The sequence below is a fragment of the Alligator sinensis genome, unplaced genomic scaffold (genome assembly GCF_000455745.1).
Source record: "Alligator sinensis unplaced genomic scaffold, ASM45574v1 scaffold961_1, whole genome shotgun sequence".
In the NCBI taxonomy this organism is placed as follows: Eukaryota; Metazoa; Chordata; order Crocodylia; family Alligatoridae; genus Alligator; species Alligator sinensis.
In genome coordinates, this window is record NW_005842737.1 from 191,986 (window position 1) to 211,753 (window position 19,768).

General features: G+C 48.4%; 1 protein-coding gene across 1 annotated transcript in view; it reads left to right on the forward strand.

Annotated features, from left to right (window-relative positions):
* The window catches only part of SHANK3 (SH3 and multiple ankyrin repeat domains 3), a 513,573-nt gene that overhangs the window by 101,746 nt on the left and 392,059 nt on the right, over positions 1–19,768 (forward strand). The window contains exon 8 of the mRNA XM_025216389.1: positions 4,365–4,442. Coding sequence (XP_025072174.1) covers positions 4,365–4,442 — 78 coding nt within the window. The remainder of the gene's footprint in view (positions 1–4,364; positions 4,443–19,768) is intronic.

Below are 19,768 nucleotides of genomic sequence, written 5' to 3' on the forward strand. Positions count from 1 at the left end.
ACTCTTTCCTGCCTATGCAGGGGGTCGGACTCGATGATCTATTGAGGTCCCTTCCGACCCTAACATCTATGAATCTATGAATCACTGTGACCTGCTTGGTGTGGGGGGGCTGGACCCGATCTTCCAAGGTCCCTTTCCACCTTACAACCTATGAATCTATGAACCTGTTTATGCCATCCCAGGAGGGATCTTGGGGGAGTCAGTGCCCCCAGAAGTCTGAGGACTGTGGCCCAAGGGGTGCTGGGAGAGTAGATGTGGCCCAAGGACTGTGTACGTGAACCCGCTACAGGTCTGCTTTTCCTGTTCTTTTCATCTCTGCTCATCTGTGGGCTGGGGTGGCTGTGAGGGGAGGCACAGAGGTGGCAGAGCAGAGGCCCAGGACCCAGCAAATCTTCCTGTCTTTCTTTTTCTTGTTTACTCTTTTCTGTTTCTTGTTGGGTTTGGAGGGGGAGGCAGACAGCAGCCTTCACCAGGCAGAGGCCTGGGAGGGGGTCAAAGCCCAGACGGGCTGGGGACCCTGACTAAGTAAGGCAGGTTGTGCTGAGGCCCCAGCCAAGGACAGAGGGAGAGAAAGGTGCCCAGCTGGATGGATAGCTGGGGAAGGAGGAGGGGAGCAAGACACCCATGAGTAGACTTTGGGCACCGAGAGGCAGCCTCCAAACGAACATGTTAATTATAACATCAAGGCAAGGCAGGCAGGAGAGCTGGGGTAGGCAGGTTGGTGCCGCACAGCCACCGTGGCACCGCAACCACCCCTGGAAGTGCACCCTGTCATGCTTCCCAGCCCCATGTTCTTGTGAGAGCAGATATAGAAAAAGCCCATCCCTGGCATCAGGCACTGCTCATGGCAGGTCATGAGCAAATGACCCACAAGCCCCTGTCCCAGCGGGAGGAAGTGTCTGCCTAAATGTTGTCAGCCTGCCTTCGCTACCAGCAGAAGAGGCTATGAGAGATCTTGCCAGCGGGGTTTCAGCAATCAGCTTGGCCCACACACTCAGATCTTCCCTGTGTGCATGCTGTTTTGTTTCTTAACCAGCAACAATCGTAGGTTATGGGATAAAATAATAGAAAACAGGACAAAACCCAACATGGGTCCATCTAAGGATACCACATTGGTCTAAATTCGTATCCTTTTATGAGAGGAAAACTCCCTTCATGGATAAGGGCAGTGCAGTGGTCTTAATTTAAGCATCCAGCCAAAAGTGTCAGAGGTTTCCTCGTTCAAAATTTGACATGGTGTGTGCTTTCGGTATGTGTTTTCTGGGCTGGGATGGTGCACTGCTCTTCCAGTTAATTCAGGAGTTGGCCTAATCCTCCCTCTGATGGTCCTGAAATACAGAGGTTAGGTGTAGGTGTCTTGGATTTTAACCCTTCATCACAGGCTGATAATTGCGTTCTGGGTATGAGGTTGGGCTCATCTCTCTTGTCAAGCAAGGGACCTGCTGTGATCATTTGCCCTCAAAGTTTAATGGAACCAAAGGCTTCCGGTGAGTTTTGTAGGACATCAAGTTTTGGTGATGGACAACATCCCCTTCTGGCTTGGTGGGACACCCCAATACTCTTTTGTCCTCTGCCACTGTTGAGGTGCCCTTAGGTGTCCTTGTTGTCATCTTCTTTCTCGGGGGGTCTCCTGGTTTGCGGATGATCTCTGGCAAAGAAAGTCTTACAAGTGTAGGGCTGGAAGGGACCTCAGTGTCCGACCTGTGATGAGGCACGTTCAGATCTACCTGTCTAGGCCTTCTCTGACAGATAGCCGGCTTATCTGTTCAGAAAAGGTACAGGGGATTTGCAACCCTTCTAGGTAGTCTGTTTCAGTGCTGTGCTACCTGAATAGATTTTCCTAATATCTAACCTAACACTTCCTTGCTGCAAATTAAGCTGATTTCTTCTCTTCTTTCCCCACTGGACCTGGAGAACAATGGGTCACTGTCCACTTGTTATAACGACCTTTTATGCATGGCAACTGGGATTGTATCTGCCCACTGTTTTCTCTTAATAGAAATCAGACAAATTAATGAAACACAATTTTCTTTCAACCTTTCATCATAGGTCATGTTTACTGAACCACTTCGTAGCCTTGTTGTTCTTGCAAGGCTCTCCAATTAGCCTCTATCGTTCTTAAATTCAGGTGCACAAAATGAGTCAGCTGAGGTCTCGCCAGCACAGAGCAGAGTGGTGTCTTGTGCCCAGCGTGTGGCCCCCCTGTGACTGTATCCCAGAATTACATCTGCCTGCTTTGCTGGAGCATCACATTGGGCACATCTACATGTTCATTCACGTGCTTTAATTAATGCACATTAAATCTAGTACCTCCATTATGAGGTGCTAGAAGAATGTGCATTAGCTTGTCTTAGTACACATTAACTAAAGAGTACGGTTGGGTTTTTTTAGAGATGCTTTAATGCACATGAAAATAAGCTAATGCGCATTAAAGCGCACATGTAAATGTGCCCAGTGTGAACTAAGATTCACTGTAACTCCCAGAGTCTTTCCCATAGTGTTGCTGTCTCTGTTTCTTCATCCACTTAATGAAGGAATCTAACAGACCCAGGCCCACCCCAGACCCGTAGGGATGCTGGTTGAACGCTCTCCGTTTTCCAAACAGCTGTGAATTGACCAGGTGACAGTTTCATCTAGATCATTTTCCTGATTTATCCACATATGAATGCTCTGTGGGGCAGCATTCAGAGCTTCGCTGAAGTCTGATATAGCATTGATCTGTCCCCCTTTACCCGCTAGGCCAGTTATCCTATCCGAAAAGGAAACCGGGTGGCTTTAACACAATTTATTATTGACACATGGCTGTTGGTATTACCTTATTATCCTCAAGGTACACATAAATGTATTGTTTAAGGATTGTCTCCAGAATCTTTGTAGGATTGAATTCGGGTTTGCTGTTTTTATCGTTCCTTGGATGTCCTCCTCCCCCTGTTTCAACAGATAAGTCCTGTGTTTGCTGGCTCTTCCCTAGCTCTCTTGGAACTCCCCTCTCCTCCGTGATTTCTCTCAGATAATTGCTAGTAACTCAGAGATTACTTTGGCTAGTTCTGTAAGGGCTTCAGGGGAAAGATGCCTTTAATCTGGGAAACGGGCCTGGGCAGGCTGCGCTGTTAAGGTCTTGCTTCTTATGTTTGAGGTTTTAACAATAATGAGACGAAGCAACCTGAACAAGCCAGCGTAGAACTCTTGTGCTGAGGCTGATCAAGTGCAGCAGTTTTGTTTTGGGCAGTCAGTAACCTGGTAAATCCAGCTGCTTCAGCTCCGTGGCGGGCATCAATAGTGTAATGAGCGGGCATCTGAATGCCCCCCTGGAGTCTTTGCTGTGGTCGGCACGACCCAGACATAGAGACCAGTGCAGCCCTGTGCCCAGTCGTGCATGGGCGGAGGGGTTGAGCAGAGCAGTACCGCCCTCCCCCTGCAAGGATTAGGCCTTGCCCAACAGCGCACATGTGTGAAGCAACCACACCGGGGCAGGCTGGGAATCCCACACACCATGGGGTTGCGCTAGCTGAACACTGCACACCATCTCCCACAGCAAAAGGTCCTGGGGTGGGTGGGGGGATCACTCCGGTGCCCCTGCTGCAACTGTGAGTCCTCAGCTGTGGCAGCCGAGTGCGGGGGCAGCTGGGGCAGGTAAGCCATCCCCTCCACCTCCTGCCTGCCTCCAACTTGCTGGCTGTGCCTAGAGTGCTGCAAGACCCTAGACAAGGAAAGAGACCTGGGCAGGCTGCACTGCTAACATCTTTCTACTGGTGTCTGAGGTTTTGAATATAACGAGATCAGGCAGCCGGCGGGGGGGCTGCACCTGTCGGGTACCAGAAGTCTGAGCTGTGCTCGGCTCTGCGGGGATCTGGGGCATGAGGAGACCATGTGTGTGTTTTGGACCCAGAAGGAGCTTGGGGGGCTCTTCCTTCAAGCCCAGCCTTGCCACCTGTTCCTTTCTGGGCTCCTAAGGATTTTCTCCTCGGGATTGTGTTCCTTCTCGGATACGTGCTCAGGCGTGCCAGCTATTCTGTAACAGGGTTTCTGCTGTCTTTGGCCATGCCTGCAAAATCAAGGCTCGAAGTGAATTGCTGTTATATATTATTATCATTGTGGTACATGAAGGGTGATTCACAGCTTGGTGAGAGGCAGGTGCCTTCGAGTCTGCTCTGTGCGGGGCAGAGGGTGGTCTTCAACACCAGACCCTATAAACCTGGTGCGTGATCACCCCTCACCTGGCAGCATACTACACACGTTGAAGTACCGTTGGACACAACTTGAGTTGTGTCTTAAAAGAGTTAGGGAGCCCTCTGCGCTCTTCCCTCTCGGCTGTCGACGTCACTAATCGCTGTCCTTCTTTCGTCTCTGATTTTCTTTCCTAGGAGAGTTGTGCCCGGGTTCTCCTGTTCCGCGGGGCGAGCAAAGAGATTCGCAACTACAACAGCCAGACCGCGTTCCAGGTAGGAAGGCGTGGGGCCGCTTTGCTCTTTACACTGTCAATGGGGACACGCGTGGGTGCAGTCCTGTCTCAGAGTGCTGGGAAAGGGCTTGTCGATAAATGCCGAGCTATGTGCTTGGTAAACAGAGGGCATTTCCTAGTCCCGTACAAGGATGAAGCTTAGCAGAACAAAATGTAACTCCAAATTCCTTATGCTGGAGCTGTTTTAGTCTGGGGTGACGCAGTGCATGCGAACATATGGAGATGGCTGCAGGGTCCTGTGAGAGAAGACAACAGCTTGGCTTGTCTAGCCTAGGAAAATGAAGGCTGAGAGGGGATCTGATTGCTCTTCATAAGTGGATCCAGGAATAAACACCAGGAGGGGAAAAGCGCTGCTGATGCCAATGGAGTATGTTGGCCTAGGAACTCGTGGTTTTCAAATTTAGATAAATTTAGGTTGGAAAATTGAAGAAGGTTCCTAAGCATCCCAGGTCTGGTCCAGCTTTTCAGTAGGCATGGGCGGGCGGGACAAAGAGCCTGGCTAGTCTAACGATGGATCCTGTTCGCTTTCTGAAAGGGAGTCTCCGAGGTGGCGCCTGCCACAGCGGGAACCTGAATTCACTGACCACGAGCCTCCTTCTCCTCTCGTGTCTGCTGCCCTCCTCTTGTCGCTGAACGCCCCTCGCAGCCCCATTCAGTCTCCTGCTTGTGGAGACTCAGTCCCGTGACGCTTTCAAGGTCCTGGTCATTCAAGGTGTGTAAGCATCCCCCCTTGCGATGAGGGGTGCAACTCTGCCATCCTGCTCAATGCCAGCTTAGGTCGATATAATCCAACTCCCTGAATTCCCAGCTGCAATTGCCCTTTAGTTACCGACTTCCTCACTTTATTTCCCTAAAGTGCATTGTACAGATGCTAGGCTCTAAAATACTCTAAAATAATTTAGACAGTTTCATGAACAAAATGTTTTGCATGTAATTTGCATATGCACCCATAATTACTGTGATTGCATATGCAAATTAGGTTATTGTGTGTAGCCTAGAGATAATTAGTCACTTGTGCATACACTTTCCTGATTTGCTTACACAGTGCCCTAACTGAATATGCATCTTGTATTCTGGACTGGTTTAGTATCCAGACCCTATATATAGGGCTTAGGAAAACTTTGAGAGGCCGTGGTGCGATGTGCTCGTCTGAACGCCAGGTCATTTTATCTCCATGTTGCTAAAATTATGATCTTGAGAAAAATGGCCTTGGAAAAGCCAGATTCTTGATGGTTTCTCTTGTGCAGCCCAGGGGTTTGTCACGTGCAGTTCAGGGTTGGGTACTATGATCTGGCACATCAAAGACCAGCTAAATATTCATAACTGAGCTATGCCCAACGATGAAACCATCAGCCTAGGTCCAGCGCCGGACGAGGACCGTGCCGTCCTGTATGGGGATGCCCACCTGTTCAAGTCGAACAAGCTCTGCCCAGGGCAGCACCGTATCTAGATTTCTGGTGGCCCTGGGCAAACTTTTAGTGCCAGGCCCCCTTTTGCCAGAGATAAAGATAAAAATAATAATTACCATTTGGGGGCTGCCCAGTTCGCCCATGCCTGTGTCTGGCCTTGGCTCAGGGTTGGGTGTTTGTGTGGGGTTGGATACGGTTGGAAGGAAGGCCGTGCCAAACACCGACAAGAAGTTTAGAGGACAGAGATGATGAGGGCTGTAGCACTTGTGGGGGCTTTTTCTTCTGCCAAAGAACGGAGCACTGTCCAGGCTGGAGGGATGGAAAAGGGAAGCCGTTCCCTTGCTGGTGTTTTGAGGGCAGGAGAGGATGAAGCAGAGATGGAGCAAGCCTTGGCTGGGATGATGCAGTTGGGGCTGGTCCTGCTTGGAGCAGGGGTTGGACTAGATGTGCCCTCCTGAGCTCCCTTCCAGCCCTCATTTTCTATGAGTCTATGAATGCAAAAAAGGACAAGTGCAAAGTCCTGCACATAAGACAAAACAATACCGTGCACAAATAGAGACCGAGGCATGACAGGCTAGGTTGTATTATTACAAAAAAGGACCTAGAAAAGGTCACAGTGGACCATATGCTGAATATGAGGCAACCACGAGTTCTTGCTGTAAAACAGGGCAGTAGCATCCTGCATGGTATTAATCAGAGCATCACCTGCAAATAAGGGAAGTGATTCTCCCACTCTGTTCGGCACGGGTCCAGTTTGGGACCCCTCACTTCAGGAAAGAGGCGGACAACTTAGACGCAGAGAGCAGAAAAAATGGTAAGAGGCCTCAGCAATATGATCTATGAGGAGAGGCTGGAAGAACTGGGATTATTTAGTCAGAAGACTTAGGGGCGGGGGGGAGTTGACAGACTGTCTTTTGAAAATTTGCTAAGTGTGCACTTAATCACATCTTGCAAATCATGCATGAATGCATGATTGCATTAGACAACACCAGACCCAGGACTGTCCCCTGGGGCACCACACTTAATACCGTCTCCCGGTGGCGACTGACTGATCATTGCACGTGATGCTCCAGCCAGTTGTGTATCCACCGTGCAGTACTCCCATCTAGTATTTCCGTAGGTTGTCAATGAGAATCTTGTGGGAGATTTCTCAAAAGCCTTGACAAAGTCAGGGTATATCACACCATGCCGGCAGCCTGTCACCTTGCCATAGAAGGAAATCGAGTTGGTTAGGAAATCAGCTTGCTCTTGATGACTTCATATTGGTTATTTCTGATCACTTTGTTCTCCTCCAGGAGCTTAGAAATAGACTCCTCGATGACCTGCTCTATGATCTTTCCTGGTAATGAGGTCAGATTTATCCATCTGCAATTCCCTGAATCCTCTTTCTTCCCTTTTTTTTAAAGATGGGCACTTTTATTTGCCATTTTCCAGTCATCCAGGACTTCACCCGACTTCCATGAGTCTCAAAGATGACAGTAGCTGAGGTAATTTCAGGGTTCCTTCAGCTCTGTAGGGTGCTTCCCATTTACCCCTTCTGTCACCCAGTTCCTCCAAGTAATCCCTAACCTGTTCTTCCACTTCTCTAGGCCGCATATCTTGTCCCCTGTCCTTGCTACTGCACTTGTCATCTGATAGGTGACCTTTTTTGGGAAGACTGAAGTAAAAAGTTATGAAGTAATTCGGCCTTCTCTCTATCAACCATTACCAAATTGCCTTCTGCATTCAGTAAGAGACTTGCACTTTTTCCTTTTGTCTTCCCCTGACTCCTGACATTTTTGTTGAATCCTCTTGAATTGCCTTTCTAGTGGCATCTCAACGAGTTCCACACCTTAATTATGCACTGGGGAGAACGACGTGCTTTAAACCTGCTACTTAATTCAATTGCATGTCCTCTAGTTCTAGGATTGTGAGAGCAAATAGTAAATCCCTATTTTCTTTCTCTGCACCATTCATGATTTTATGGACTCTATCCTATCCTGTTCTTTTGGAAGATGGAGATCTTGAAAATGTATCTTAAGGGACCTTCAGTGCCTTTGGCCTCTCCGTACAACATTGAGCCTCACATCCACTACCACAGCTTTGCATCACAGGCAAGGAGGACGACGCTGAAGCCCTGCCTGTGAAGCCGAGGGAACAGTTGTTTTGCTGTAGCCAACATCATATTTTCCTGATAGGCGTATGGCTGTCAGTGCATCTGCTGGTAGACTTTTCTCCACTATGTGGGAAGTCAGGCAGTCGACAAGAATGGCCCGTGAGCCAGCTGTGGATATCTTCTCTCTTCCTCGGGTGAGGACAACCACTAATCAACCTAGGTGAGGTCAGACAGAGCCCCAGCAGTACCGTGCCAGGGTTTCCTGCTGTATAGAGGAGTCCTCTCCTCTCTGTGCTTTCTGTCAGATCCCCTTGACCTGATCCCCAGAGCATAAAGACATCAGATGGTGCAGGAACCCGGGTCTCTTGCAGCTGCCTGGGGCATCGCTGCTCCCCTTTGCTGCTTCCAGACCTTCCTTCCTTTATACACAGGTGAATCTCTCATCTCACCTCTGAGGTGCTTCATCTGGCTGACCTGCCTGGGCCACTTCTGTGAACCAGGAGCCCAAGCTGTTGTTGCATCCTGTATTGATCTCTGCCCTGAAGTGCTGCAGAGCAAAACAGACTCCGCGTCACGTCTTCCTTGCTTACTTCCCCAGGTCCCGCGGTGACTGTGGGGAGTCTCACTGATACCTCCCCGGAGGTTAAGGGTCTCCATCTTACTGATTGGAGAAGAGATCAAGCAGATGCTGGTTTACGGGGGGGAGAAGCCAGCCCTTAAGCAGAGTCTAAAAGATGTATTGAACGTTGCTCTCCTTAGCCAGGAAGCCAATACCCATGGGCTTAAAGACACACTTCAGTAGGGTCGCAGCTCCATAGCTTATCCAAAAAGTTCCCCTGGTAGTGATTCGCAAAGCAGCTGTGTGGAGCTTGGCTCGTGCTTTTGCTAAACATTATTCACTGGAGTTGACATGGTGTTTTGCTGCACGATACGGTGCAGGAGCATTGAAGTCTGTCTCTGCCTGGAGCACCTTGCCCGCTGCCCTCCCTGGGGGCACTGCTTGTAGAGGGGGAGCACAGAGGCCCTTGAAATAAGACGGTAACGGTAGCTCTTGTATTTGTGCTTTGTGCCTGTCCTCCCCGGCACTGGCCTCTCCTGTGTCGAGGCTCTGGGAGCTTGAGTGAAGGTTTGGAGGTGAGGGGGTGCACCCTGTGGTACAGAGAGTGCCAGTGACGACATCCTCGCTCCATTGGAGTGAGCGGTTTTGCACTTAACACCCAAGCGGCACGTCTGCATGTGCCCTTTAATGTGCATTAGTCTATTTTAATGTGCATTAAAGCACCACTGAAAAAAGTGTTGTTTAGTTAATGCACGTTCAGACAGGCCAATGTGCATTTTCCTGGTACCTCACAATGGAGGCACTAGATTTAAAGTGCGTTAATGCATGTGTAGACGTGCCCAAGGTGCTGAATCCCAGAAGTGTGAATGCACTCCAGAAACAGCTGCTAGTGATAAATAAACCATCCCTCCTTGTAGGGTGGCAGTAGCTCCCTGGAGATGCATCGCAGGGTGCCGTGCCTGCCTTACTGTGTCTCAGGGGCTCTGTCTCTCGTGCTTACTACTTGCAAATGCAAACCTCCAATTTGCTAGCCTAGCAAACTTAGCCTGTGCTCTGAGATTTGGACTGGGTGCTTCTCGCACACCTGCCCCGTGGAAAAGGTCTTGCGGTCCAAGATGCAGCCCTTGGGGACACATGGCCTTTGGTGCTGTGAGAGCAGTTTATACCTCTCATCACAGCCCCATTGCAGGAGGAGATGGGTGAGGAAACCCACCTTGATTTAAATAACCCAATGGACCAGTTATCACTGCTGGGTTTCTCATTGGTTTTGGATCTGTGTTCCTTAACTAAAGTACAGACAGGCTCATACATTTATAATAATTCCTAATTAGCCAAAAAAGCTTTTTCAGTAAATAATGCATTGCAGAAACCAAAATAAAGGGGGCTGGATGACATTGTGAACACCTATAAAAACCTGAACTCAGCACGAGATGTTACAGTTAGGAGGTAATGATCATTCAGTTGAGCTAATTCAGACACTAATCATAAGCTTCTTACACAGGGAGATTTTTTTTGTTTCATCCTAATCTGAGCTGTTGATTTTGATATCAACTTGCAGCTACGGATTGTTAAATATAGCTCTAAGGTCATTGCCAGTGAAATTATATGACTGCTTGCATCCGTGCAGCCAAAATAATGTCAAAGTGGGGCTCAGAAATGCAGATATGTTTCTTAATTATCGCAGGATCCCAGTTCAGTTCACAATTACAGTGTCCAGGTAAAATGCAGTGTCAGTCTTTACCACTTACTTCTACACGCAATTACCACCTGCTAAAGCAAAATATTATATGCAGGTAATTATTTTAAAGGTCTTCTCTTCTCTCCCATAATTTTGCCAAGGCTGTGTCACCTTAACCAGCCCTCTTGATAGTAGCCAGTTTAGCATTTCTAAGCTATTGTTTTATGGGTTGTTTTTTGTCCTGGAAGGTATCAGTTGTTTTTGACCAAAGCATCTCCAAACTCATTTTGCAGGGGACCAAACCCAATGCCATGGTCCTATGTTCCTGTTGAATAGACAGGGTTTCTCAGGCTGTAGAGAAGCAGTTTCCCATCACAATGGTACTAGGCACAGTTGGTGTAACACGTTTGTCTGGTGTGAGTGCTCCCAATTACTTACCTGAAAATCAGCCACTTTTCGACAGCTACACAAGTACATGTGAGAGATTTTAGTCAGAGGGTTTTAATTTAGTTTCTTAAAATAAGTAGCCTGGCATAAAGAAGTCATCTCTTACGTAAACAATAGCTGCATAAAAGTCTCTTTCTGCTTCTCCAGTGGAACGGGCACATATGTGAGGTTTTTAGCTGAGCTCCGTAGCAGCAATACCGTGTTTTGTGGATAGATGAAGAGTTCATCGTGGGGGTTCAGTCGAGCTGACAGCAGTATTCGTATCCTCTGCGAATTTCACAGCGCTCTCCCTAGGAGGGACTTGGGAGGAGGAGGAGGAGGAGAGAATAGAGTTACAGGGTGCGGGTACACGTTCATTAACGTGCCATCATTACTGTGCATTAAGCTGAGTGCTTGGACAACCAAGTGCTACATCAGTGCGCAGTAACTGGCACTACTGCGCAGTAGCCACGGAGTGAGCACGCGGGGTTTTGCAGACGCTAACTGCGCAGTAATGTATTAGCACGGGTTTTGCCCGGCACACTACTGCACAGTGTTATTACACTAGTGTGCACTTAGCATCTCGTGTAGACGCACCCACAGGGCGCTCGTCTGTAGCAAGATTTGGTTGCTGAGCCGGCGGCGGCTGTCCCGCTCCGCTCTCCCATCCACGTGCTTTGGGTTGTGGGAGCACCGTAGTGAACAGCACGAGGCATCTTGCACGTTGTGTGTCGGGCAGCGCAGGCATCTCCTTGGCAAAGCTGAGGTGGGTCAATTAGAAAGTGACCAAGGCTCCTAGCAAAGATCAGAATTGTCCAATCAGATCAGGAGTTGTCCCTTCTCATCGTCCAATGAGAAAATGAGGTGCCTCATTCATGGCTCGTGTCAACTTTACACAGAATATGTTGTGCCGTTCCAGTTTATATAAGATTTGTTGAACTATAATTTGAACACTTACTGGCTCAGCTGTGGTTGACAATTTACTTCCCCAAATTGCTTTTAAACGACTGCAGAATTTACAGTTTTGTAGTTACGACGGTCTTTATGTAAAATCCCTATGCACTCCTGGATAATTCTGACCTTGCTCCGTAGTTCATCACGCAGTAGTATAAAGTCATGAGACTTATTTGCTTGGCCTCTTTTCAAAAGGCTTATAACAGTTCCTGAAGTCATACAAACCAGTGATATACACCCTTTACTGGTGTTTGATTGTTCCCTGTGCCTCCGCAGTGAGGTTATGGGGTTGCTTCAGATGTCCAGTTCTTTCTGTGCAACTACCAGCTGTAAAAGTAATCAGGTCTTGTGACCTGATAACACTTTTTTTTGTTGGTGTACCTTAAGAGATGTTTATGTCACATTGGTTTCTTGGCACGCTGTTTAACTGTACCAGCTCCTTCGATGCAACACAAATACCTCGTGGGTGTACTGTCATTACAGATGAACTATTTCACGTCAATCATATTTCTACTTGAAGGCAATGCGGTGATTCTGAACTGTTTGTCATTTTTGGTCAGGTGGCTGGGCAATGACACTTGCTCAACTGGAAGGGGTCTGTACACACTCTTCGGTTTTTCTGATGCAGTTCCTTAAATACCAAGTGTCATTTTTCAGAACTTTAATACAAATTTATCTTGTGATCGTGTACTGTATAACATCACCTGATCTACTTCCCTGTCTCTTATGCAAACTTATAATCATCAAACATACCAATGGAAAGGGTAACGTATAAAGGGACTTCACAACTTGAGGCTGAATCACAAGCTCTTGCTAGTTAGCTGCTGCTGTTCAACCTTTGTGAAACACAGGAACAGCATCTGCTGTTTGACATGTTTTAAAGGCTTTTTCCTAACTTGCACCAAGAATCCTGGCCCATGTGTGGATGTCTATACCATTATTGTGATTAATAAGCTCCATATTTTCCTTGTCGTCACTACAACTGTAGCCTTGTACTCCTCCATCTGTTGTCTCTTGTCACATACTTGGATTGTAGCTTTGTGGGTTTTTAATAGTATGTGTAGTGCTACCCATGGTGGTCCAAAGCTCTGCTTTACTACAATCAAAGGAGGAATTATGGGGGTGCCGGTTTGATACTCACAGCAGGGATTCAACCGCTTTTGTTCGGTATTAACAATACAGTAAATCCGCTACGAACTTAGCGCTGACCTTTCGAGGACAGAATGAGATTTCTTGCAAACCTAAATGTATTGTATTTGTTCATCAAGTTTAACTAAAAACCGGGTCCTTTAAAAATCGAGTCTTTTCATTGTTGTGAATGACCTTACCATCTAGCAGCACAGGCTCGTCTCACTTCCCTTGTAGTCCAATTAATTGAAACCTTGTGCATAGGCCATGTAGGAGAAAGCAGTTTGTGATTACACTGACTTATTAGTGCTTGTCTCTGATTGTCCTTTGGTGCCCTTGGCATTTCCCCACTTGCAGGCCGGGCATCTCTGGGCTTTCATCCGTGGCATCGTTGCAAGCGCAGCGTCTGCTGTCTTGCCACCGCCTCCACGGAGCCGTGAAAGGGGGATTCCCCCCGCTCTCCTCGGTGCCTCCTGCACTGGAGCTCATGCACGATGTCCTTACAGTTTTCATGTCCATAAACAGGCTGGACACGAGGAGCCAAGGACTTAGCCCTGATAATGGTTTCATGAAACACTATAACCTACCTGACTCTTGAATTTTTTCCACATGTGAAAGGTGAGAAGACCCCCTCCTCCTTTTTGATAGGCCTTGGTCTTCCAGTAATCAGCTTCTCTTCTGCTAATTGCCTGCCTGCAACCCCCGGCAATTCCTCTCTTCCCCTTCTCCTACAACTGTTTTCGGCTATGCTGTGCTTGGCTTGCACTGATCAACCCTGGTAATGAATGTCTTGCATTCATTCAAAATCTTCTCTAACCCTATCCCAACTCTACAGTTGATCCAATAAAAGAGATCACCCTAAGAAATCCTCGACTCTTCCTTACTGTTTCCCCCACTTCTTTTCCCTTCTGTTTGTGGGGCTATTGTTTTGTCAGGTAGACTGTGAATTAGTACTTTTTTTAAAGTCCAAAAAGAAATGGTGTCATCTGGGCCTGGGTGGACCTCCACGCCCTGCGGGTGAGGAGACTCCTTCGGGCCCATCATGCAATTCTATTAACGTGGAGCGCCAGCACGAAATTTGGAGACTTGCTAGCAATGCCGAATAGAGGGAAGAATCACTGCCCTCGATCTGCCGGCAATGCTCCTACCGATGCACCCAGGATGCCGGTCGCCTTCTTGGCACAAGGGCGCACTGCTGGCTCCTGTTCAGCTCCTTGTCCCTTGTCCCCCCAGGTCCTTTTCTGCAGAGCTGCTGCCCAGCCCGTCGCCCCCAGCCTGCCCCGGTGCATGGGATTGTCCCGTCCTACGTGCAGGACTTTGCACTTGTCCTTGTTGAACCTCATGGGATTCATTTTGGCTCAATCCTCCAATTTGTTGAGGTCCCTCTGAATCCTAGCCCTACCCTCCAGTTTATCAACTACACCCCCCAGCTTGGTGTCATCTGCAAACTTGCTGAGGGTGCACCGCGTCCCATCGTCCAGGTCCTCGATGGGAAAAAATGCAACTAGCAGAGAATGGTTGAACAACCGATTGGATTTTGGAAAACAGCTGTCGTGTCTCCCATTACTTTTCTTTTTTCTCAGCTAAATCAACCCATTTCCTCCAGTCGGTCCTCCTAGGTTGTATTTGCTAAACCTCTTATCATTCTGTTGATTGGTTCTGGAATATACCCAGTTTTTTTTTACGGCCTCCTGAAAGTGCGGTGCCAAAAATGGGACCTCACAAGCACTGAGCAGAGTGGAATAATTAACTCTAGTGTCTTGTGTATGGCACGTCTGATAAAATACGTGGCAGGCTGAGATTTGCCTTTTTTTTTTCCCCCAGCAACACTAACATCGTTAACTCATGTCTTGTTTGTGATCCACTGTAACCCCCAGATCGTTCACTGCTGTTTTGCTGCCTACCTCCTTATTCCATATTTTGTGTGAACTCATTCGATTTCTCCATCCCAAGTGTTTGTACTTTGCACTTGTCTTTATTGAATTTATTTTTGTTAATTTGAAGTACAGTTGTCTGTATCCAACAGGCCTTTAATCTTGTCAGTCCAGCTTGGTGTTGTTTTGGACACAACCTGTTTTCCAGGAAACCTGGGAAACGAATTATGTTTTTGGCTCGTCTTCATGGATAGAGCCCCAAACTCACCATCCTGGAATTGGCATTTGGTTCACCTGTCTGTAACTCTGGGTCATCCTTCTCATCCTCTTAAAATACTGAAACTACATTGGCACTTTGATCCTTGGGCATTTCCCCAGTTCTCCAAGGTCTGTTAAAAAGGCCCGCGAGTGGCTCGGAGACCTTCTTAGCTAGTTCTTTTTAAAATGCTCTTTGATGTAAGTCTTTTTCTGGGCCTGTTGATTTGAAAATGTTTAATTTTAGTAGATGCTGCCTCACATCCTCCTTGGTTGCAGCTGGTGAGCTTTCCTTTCCATCCGCGTGATGAGATGGATGCATCTTCCAGATCTGTCCCGAATACAGATTCGAAATATCAGCTGAACACTTCTGCCTTCTCTGCATCACACGTCACTGTTTTAGCACCTGTACTTAATGCCAGACTCCAGACCTGAATTAGGCTTTTTTTCTTCTTAATAATACATTTTAAGAATACCTTTTTTTAGCTCTCCTGGCCACTGACACTCCACTAGTTCGTTTGGCTTCTTTACCAATTATCTTTCTTTTTCAACTTTATTTAGTAATGTTTTTGTTGCTTTCACAGTCCTCTTTACCCAGGATCCTTTGCCAATTTTGTCTGTGAAATTGTGGTTTTCAACCTTTTTTTTTCATTTGCGGACCCCTAAACAATTTTGAATGGAGGTGCAGACCCCTCTGAATTGTAAGTGCGGGTATTCATGTACTTTTGAGTGATCACGGTCATCTTTTGTGGACCCCTTAGACATAGTCTACAGACCACAGTTGAAAATCTCTGTTTTAGAGCATTGGTATGATATCCTTCAACAATTCCCAGTTCTTATTAATACTTCCCACTTTATTTCCAGTCATTTAGGGCAATAACTGCTCTTTAAGCTTCGGGAAACTGCCCTCTTCAAAGCTTCATGTGCACGTGTTAGTGCTTGGCCTCTCCTGTTGGCACAAGACAGATGTGACCAGATCAAGCGCCTTAGTATCTAGACAACTGCCAGTTTTTTAGGTCGGTGATTAATTGTTTTCCATCCATCAGAGTCAGGATGAAGTCCAGTGTGGAGCTCTCCTGTGCTGGGTATAAAATAGACAGTATTTTATACTGTCTATAAAATACAGGAACGTAGGACTGGAAGGAGATCAATGAATCCAGTCCTGTGCTGTCATGGGGACCACATCACATCATCCTTTCATAAAATTATGAGGTTAAAATCGTTGTTTCCCTCCCCTACTCCCGATGGAAAGCTGTTCCCAAACCTCACTGTTCTGACCATTAGGAAGCTTCTAATTTACAACCGACATTGATTCATGCCATTTTATTCATGGGACATTTTCATGAATGAGAAGTCCAGCAAATGTCCTCGAGGATGAAATCGCCCACGGTAACAAGTTTTCTTCTTATGTTAACGTTTGCTCTTGTGCTTGATGGGGATGTTTCACACCGAATGGCCCTCATCAGAAAGGAGCCTTTGAACAAGTGAACCTCTCTTGCTTTTTCAGTAGTTCTCTTCAAACCTTCAGATCCATGTCTGAGTTGAACTAAGCTCAGCCCCCACCTAGTCAGGGCTACGATTTTTGCTTGCCTCTTCATATCCTAACTTATGAAAGGGTTGCTTTGTGAACCGTTAGGATTGCATGAGGTTTCCTGCAGGCTTGCACCAAGGAAACTGTTTTTTTTTCTTAGCCTTGCACATGGATGTGCAGCAGGTAACGGAGAGAGGACGTGTTTGTGTAGCTACCACTGAAGCACTTTGCCAGGGCACGTGAGGCCGTGTCTTGTGTTTCAAAGCTGCTGCAACCTCCTCTTTGCTGTAAAGAGGGCCGTCCTCCTAGGCGCAGGTACAGCGCGCAGTCTTTTGTGAACTAAAGCACTTAGGAGAGGGGACGGTCCATAAGCTTGTCCCCCGCAGTTCCCTGCTCGGGAGATGGTTGTTTCTATATTGCACTTCCCTCTCTGTATTTCCCAGAGCTCCTTTACACCCTTCCCATGGCTTGACACGAGTTCATTTACCTGGATATATCGAATGATAGTCAGATAACCAACAATGGCAGCTGCCCTTGGTTCTTCTATATTTTTTCACAGATTTGCACAGACGTTACCTAAAGGTCTGAATGTGCCACAAGCAAAAAGGTCTCACAATGAGACTGGATCCAAGAGAGCACAATTGCATTTGCTGCTGTCAAGAGCTGACACTCACGTGGGCAGGTTGATTCACCCGGAGCCTCTCAACTTGGCCCCTTCAAGGTGGACTAGGGCAACCGGTAATGGATAGGATGGCCAAAGCGGAGATCCTAAATGATTTCTTTGCATTTGTGTTCTTGGACATGAATACAAGCATGCATCCCATTGGGTAAGCGCAAGATAGATGCCAACCCACCAACTGTTCGAGCTGACCTATTAAAGGGGCACCTGGAGGGGTTGGATGTATTTAAATCAACAGGACCAGATGATCCTCACCCGAGGGTACTTAGGGAATTAGCTGGAGTCATAGCGGAGCCGCTGGTACGACTGTTTGAGCACTCGTGGTGCTCAGGACAGGTCCTGGAGGATTGGAAAAGGGCCATTGTGGTCCCTATTTCCAGGAAGGGGAGGAAGGAGGAACCGGGTAACTATAGACCGGTTAGCCTCACCTCTATCCTTGGCAAGACCTTTGAGAAAACTGTTAACACATCACATTTGTGGGGGACCAGCAGGTAAAATAATGTTACGGGGCAAGCAGCATGGGCTCATAGCCTGACTAGCCTGGTTTCATTTTACAACCGGGTCACAAAATGCTTGGATGAAGGAACAGAGGAAGATGTTGCTTACTTAGATTTTAAAAAGGCCTTTGACGCAGCGTTGCACCTGGTTCTTATAAATAGACTAAACAGATGCAATGAAGATTATTACACAGTCCAGGGGGTGGAAAATTGGCTTATGGGACGCCCCCAGAGAGCAGTGGTGGACGGGTCAGTTTCTACCCGGAGGGACGTGGGCAGCGGAGCCCCCCAAGGCTCTGCGTTGGGACCGGCACTGTTCAACGTCTTCATCCGTGACTTGGACAGGGGGCTTTCTACCCCCTCCTCCAAGTTTGCTGATGACGCCAAACTATGGGGAGAGTAAACACACTAGATGGCAGGGAGCAAATGCAGGAAAGTGAATCCAGGAACGTCTCCTAGCTAAGAGGGAGGCGTACACCCGATGGCCGGGAGGGGCCACCCCCAGGGAGGACTACACCGTGGGTGCACGGGGCTGCAGGGGGGCGGTCGGGAAGGCCAAGGCGGAGATGGGACTGGGACTAGTGACCTGGATCAAGGACAACAAGAAGTCCTTTTTTAAATACATAGGGGTAAAAAGAAGGTACCGGGTAACGTGGGGTCTCTGCAGGACACGCTTGGAAATCTGGTGGTTGCACCAGATGACAAAGCTAATCTCCTTAACAGATCCAGTCAATCTTACCTCGGTCCTGGGGAAGCTCTTTGAGAGAGTTATCCTGGCGCATGTCTGCGAGGTACCGGCAGGGGAGATCATGCTCAGGGGCAACCAACACGGGTTCATTCGAGGCAGGTCCTGTCAGACCAACCTGGGGCCTTCTACGCCCAGGTCACAACATCCTTGGACACAGGTGTCGCGGTGGACGTAGTCTTTCTGGACTTCAGGAAGGCCTTCAACACTGTCTCTCACCCCATTCTCATTAAAAAGCTAGGGGACAGTGGTGTCGACACCTACAGTCGGATGGGTCACTAACTGGCTGGAGGGCCGCACTCAGAGAGTGGTGGTGGACGGGTCATTTTCGACCTGGAGGGATGTGGGCAGTGGGGTCCCCCAGGGCTCGGTCCTTGGGCCCGCACTGTTCAACATCTTCATCCGCGACTTGGACGAGGGGTGAAAAGCACCCTGTTCAAATTCACGGATGACACTAAGATGTGTGGAGAAGCGGGCACGCTGGAGGACAGGGACAGGCTACAATCAGACCTGGACAGGTTACAGGGGTGGGCGGATGAGAACAGGATGGGTTTCAACACTGACAAGTGCCAGGTGCTGCACCTGGGGATGAGGAGCCAGCAGATGCATCTCGAGCAGGTCCAAGGAGGTGATCCTCCACCTCTACGCGACACTGGTCAGGAGTACTGCGGTAGGAGTACTGCATCCAGTTCTGGGCGCCGCGCTTTGGGGGGGATGTGGCCAGCCTGGAGAGGGTCCAGAGGAGGGCAAGGGCCACCCATCTGGTTAAAGGCCTACAGAAAAACGCCTATGTGGACCGATTGGGAGACCTGAACCTCTTCAGCCTCCACAAGAGCAGGCTGAGAGGTGATCCCGTGGCCGCCTACAAGCTCATCAGGGGGACAGCAGGACGTAGGGGGTGCAATGTTTACCAGGGCACCCGTCAGGGTAATTGGAAACAATGGCCACAAACTGAAGGAGAGCAAATTCAGACGGGACATCAGGAAAAAGTTCTTTACAGTGAGGGTTGCCAAAATGTGGACTACGCTTGCAAGGGCGGTGGTGCTGTCCCCTTCCTTGGAGGTGTTTAAGAGGAGACTGCACGACACCTGGCTGGGTCATCCGACCCCAGCACCCTTTCCTGCCCGGGGCAGGGGTCGGACTCGATGATCTAATAGGTCCCTTCTGACCCTAAAATCTATGAAATCTATGAAACTTGCTGTCCTAAGGAGCTGCCCCATGTCCCACAGTGGGAGCGGGCAGGGGCCACTCGACGAAGAGAGAGCAATTATTCCTAAGTACTGCCGTGCTTCTGGACAGCCAGCTCTGCCCGTGCCTCGTCCCTGCACCTTCCCACTTCTTTGGAGTCAGGTCAGGGATTCAGGACTTTTAGGGGCAGATTGGAGAGAAGTTTGGGACCATGCCCAGACCTTCCCCGCTTTGTAGGCTTGAAAGCCCCTGGGTGGGGCATGGGAAACCAAGGCTTGGGGACTGGCT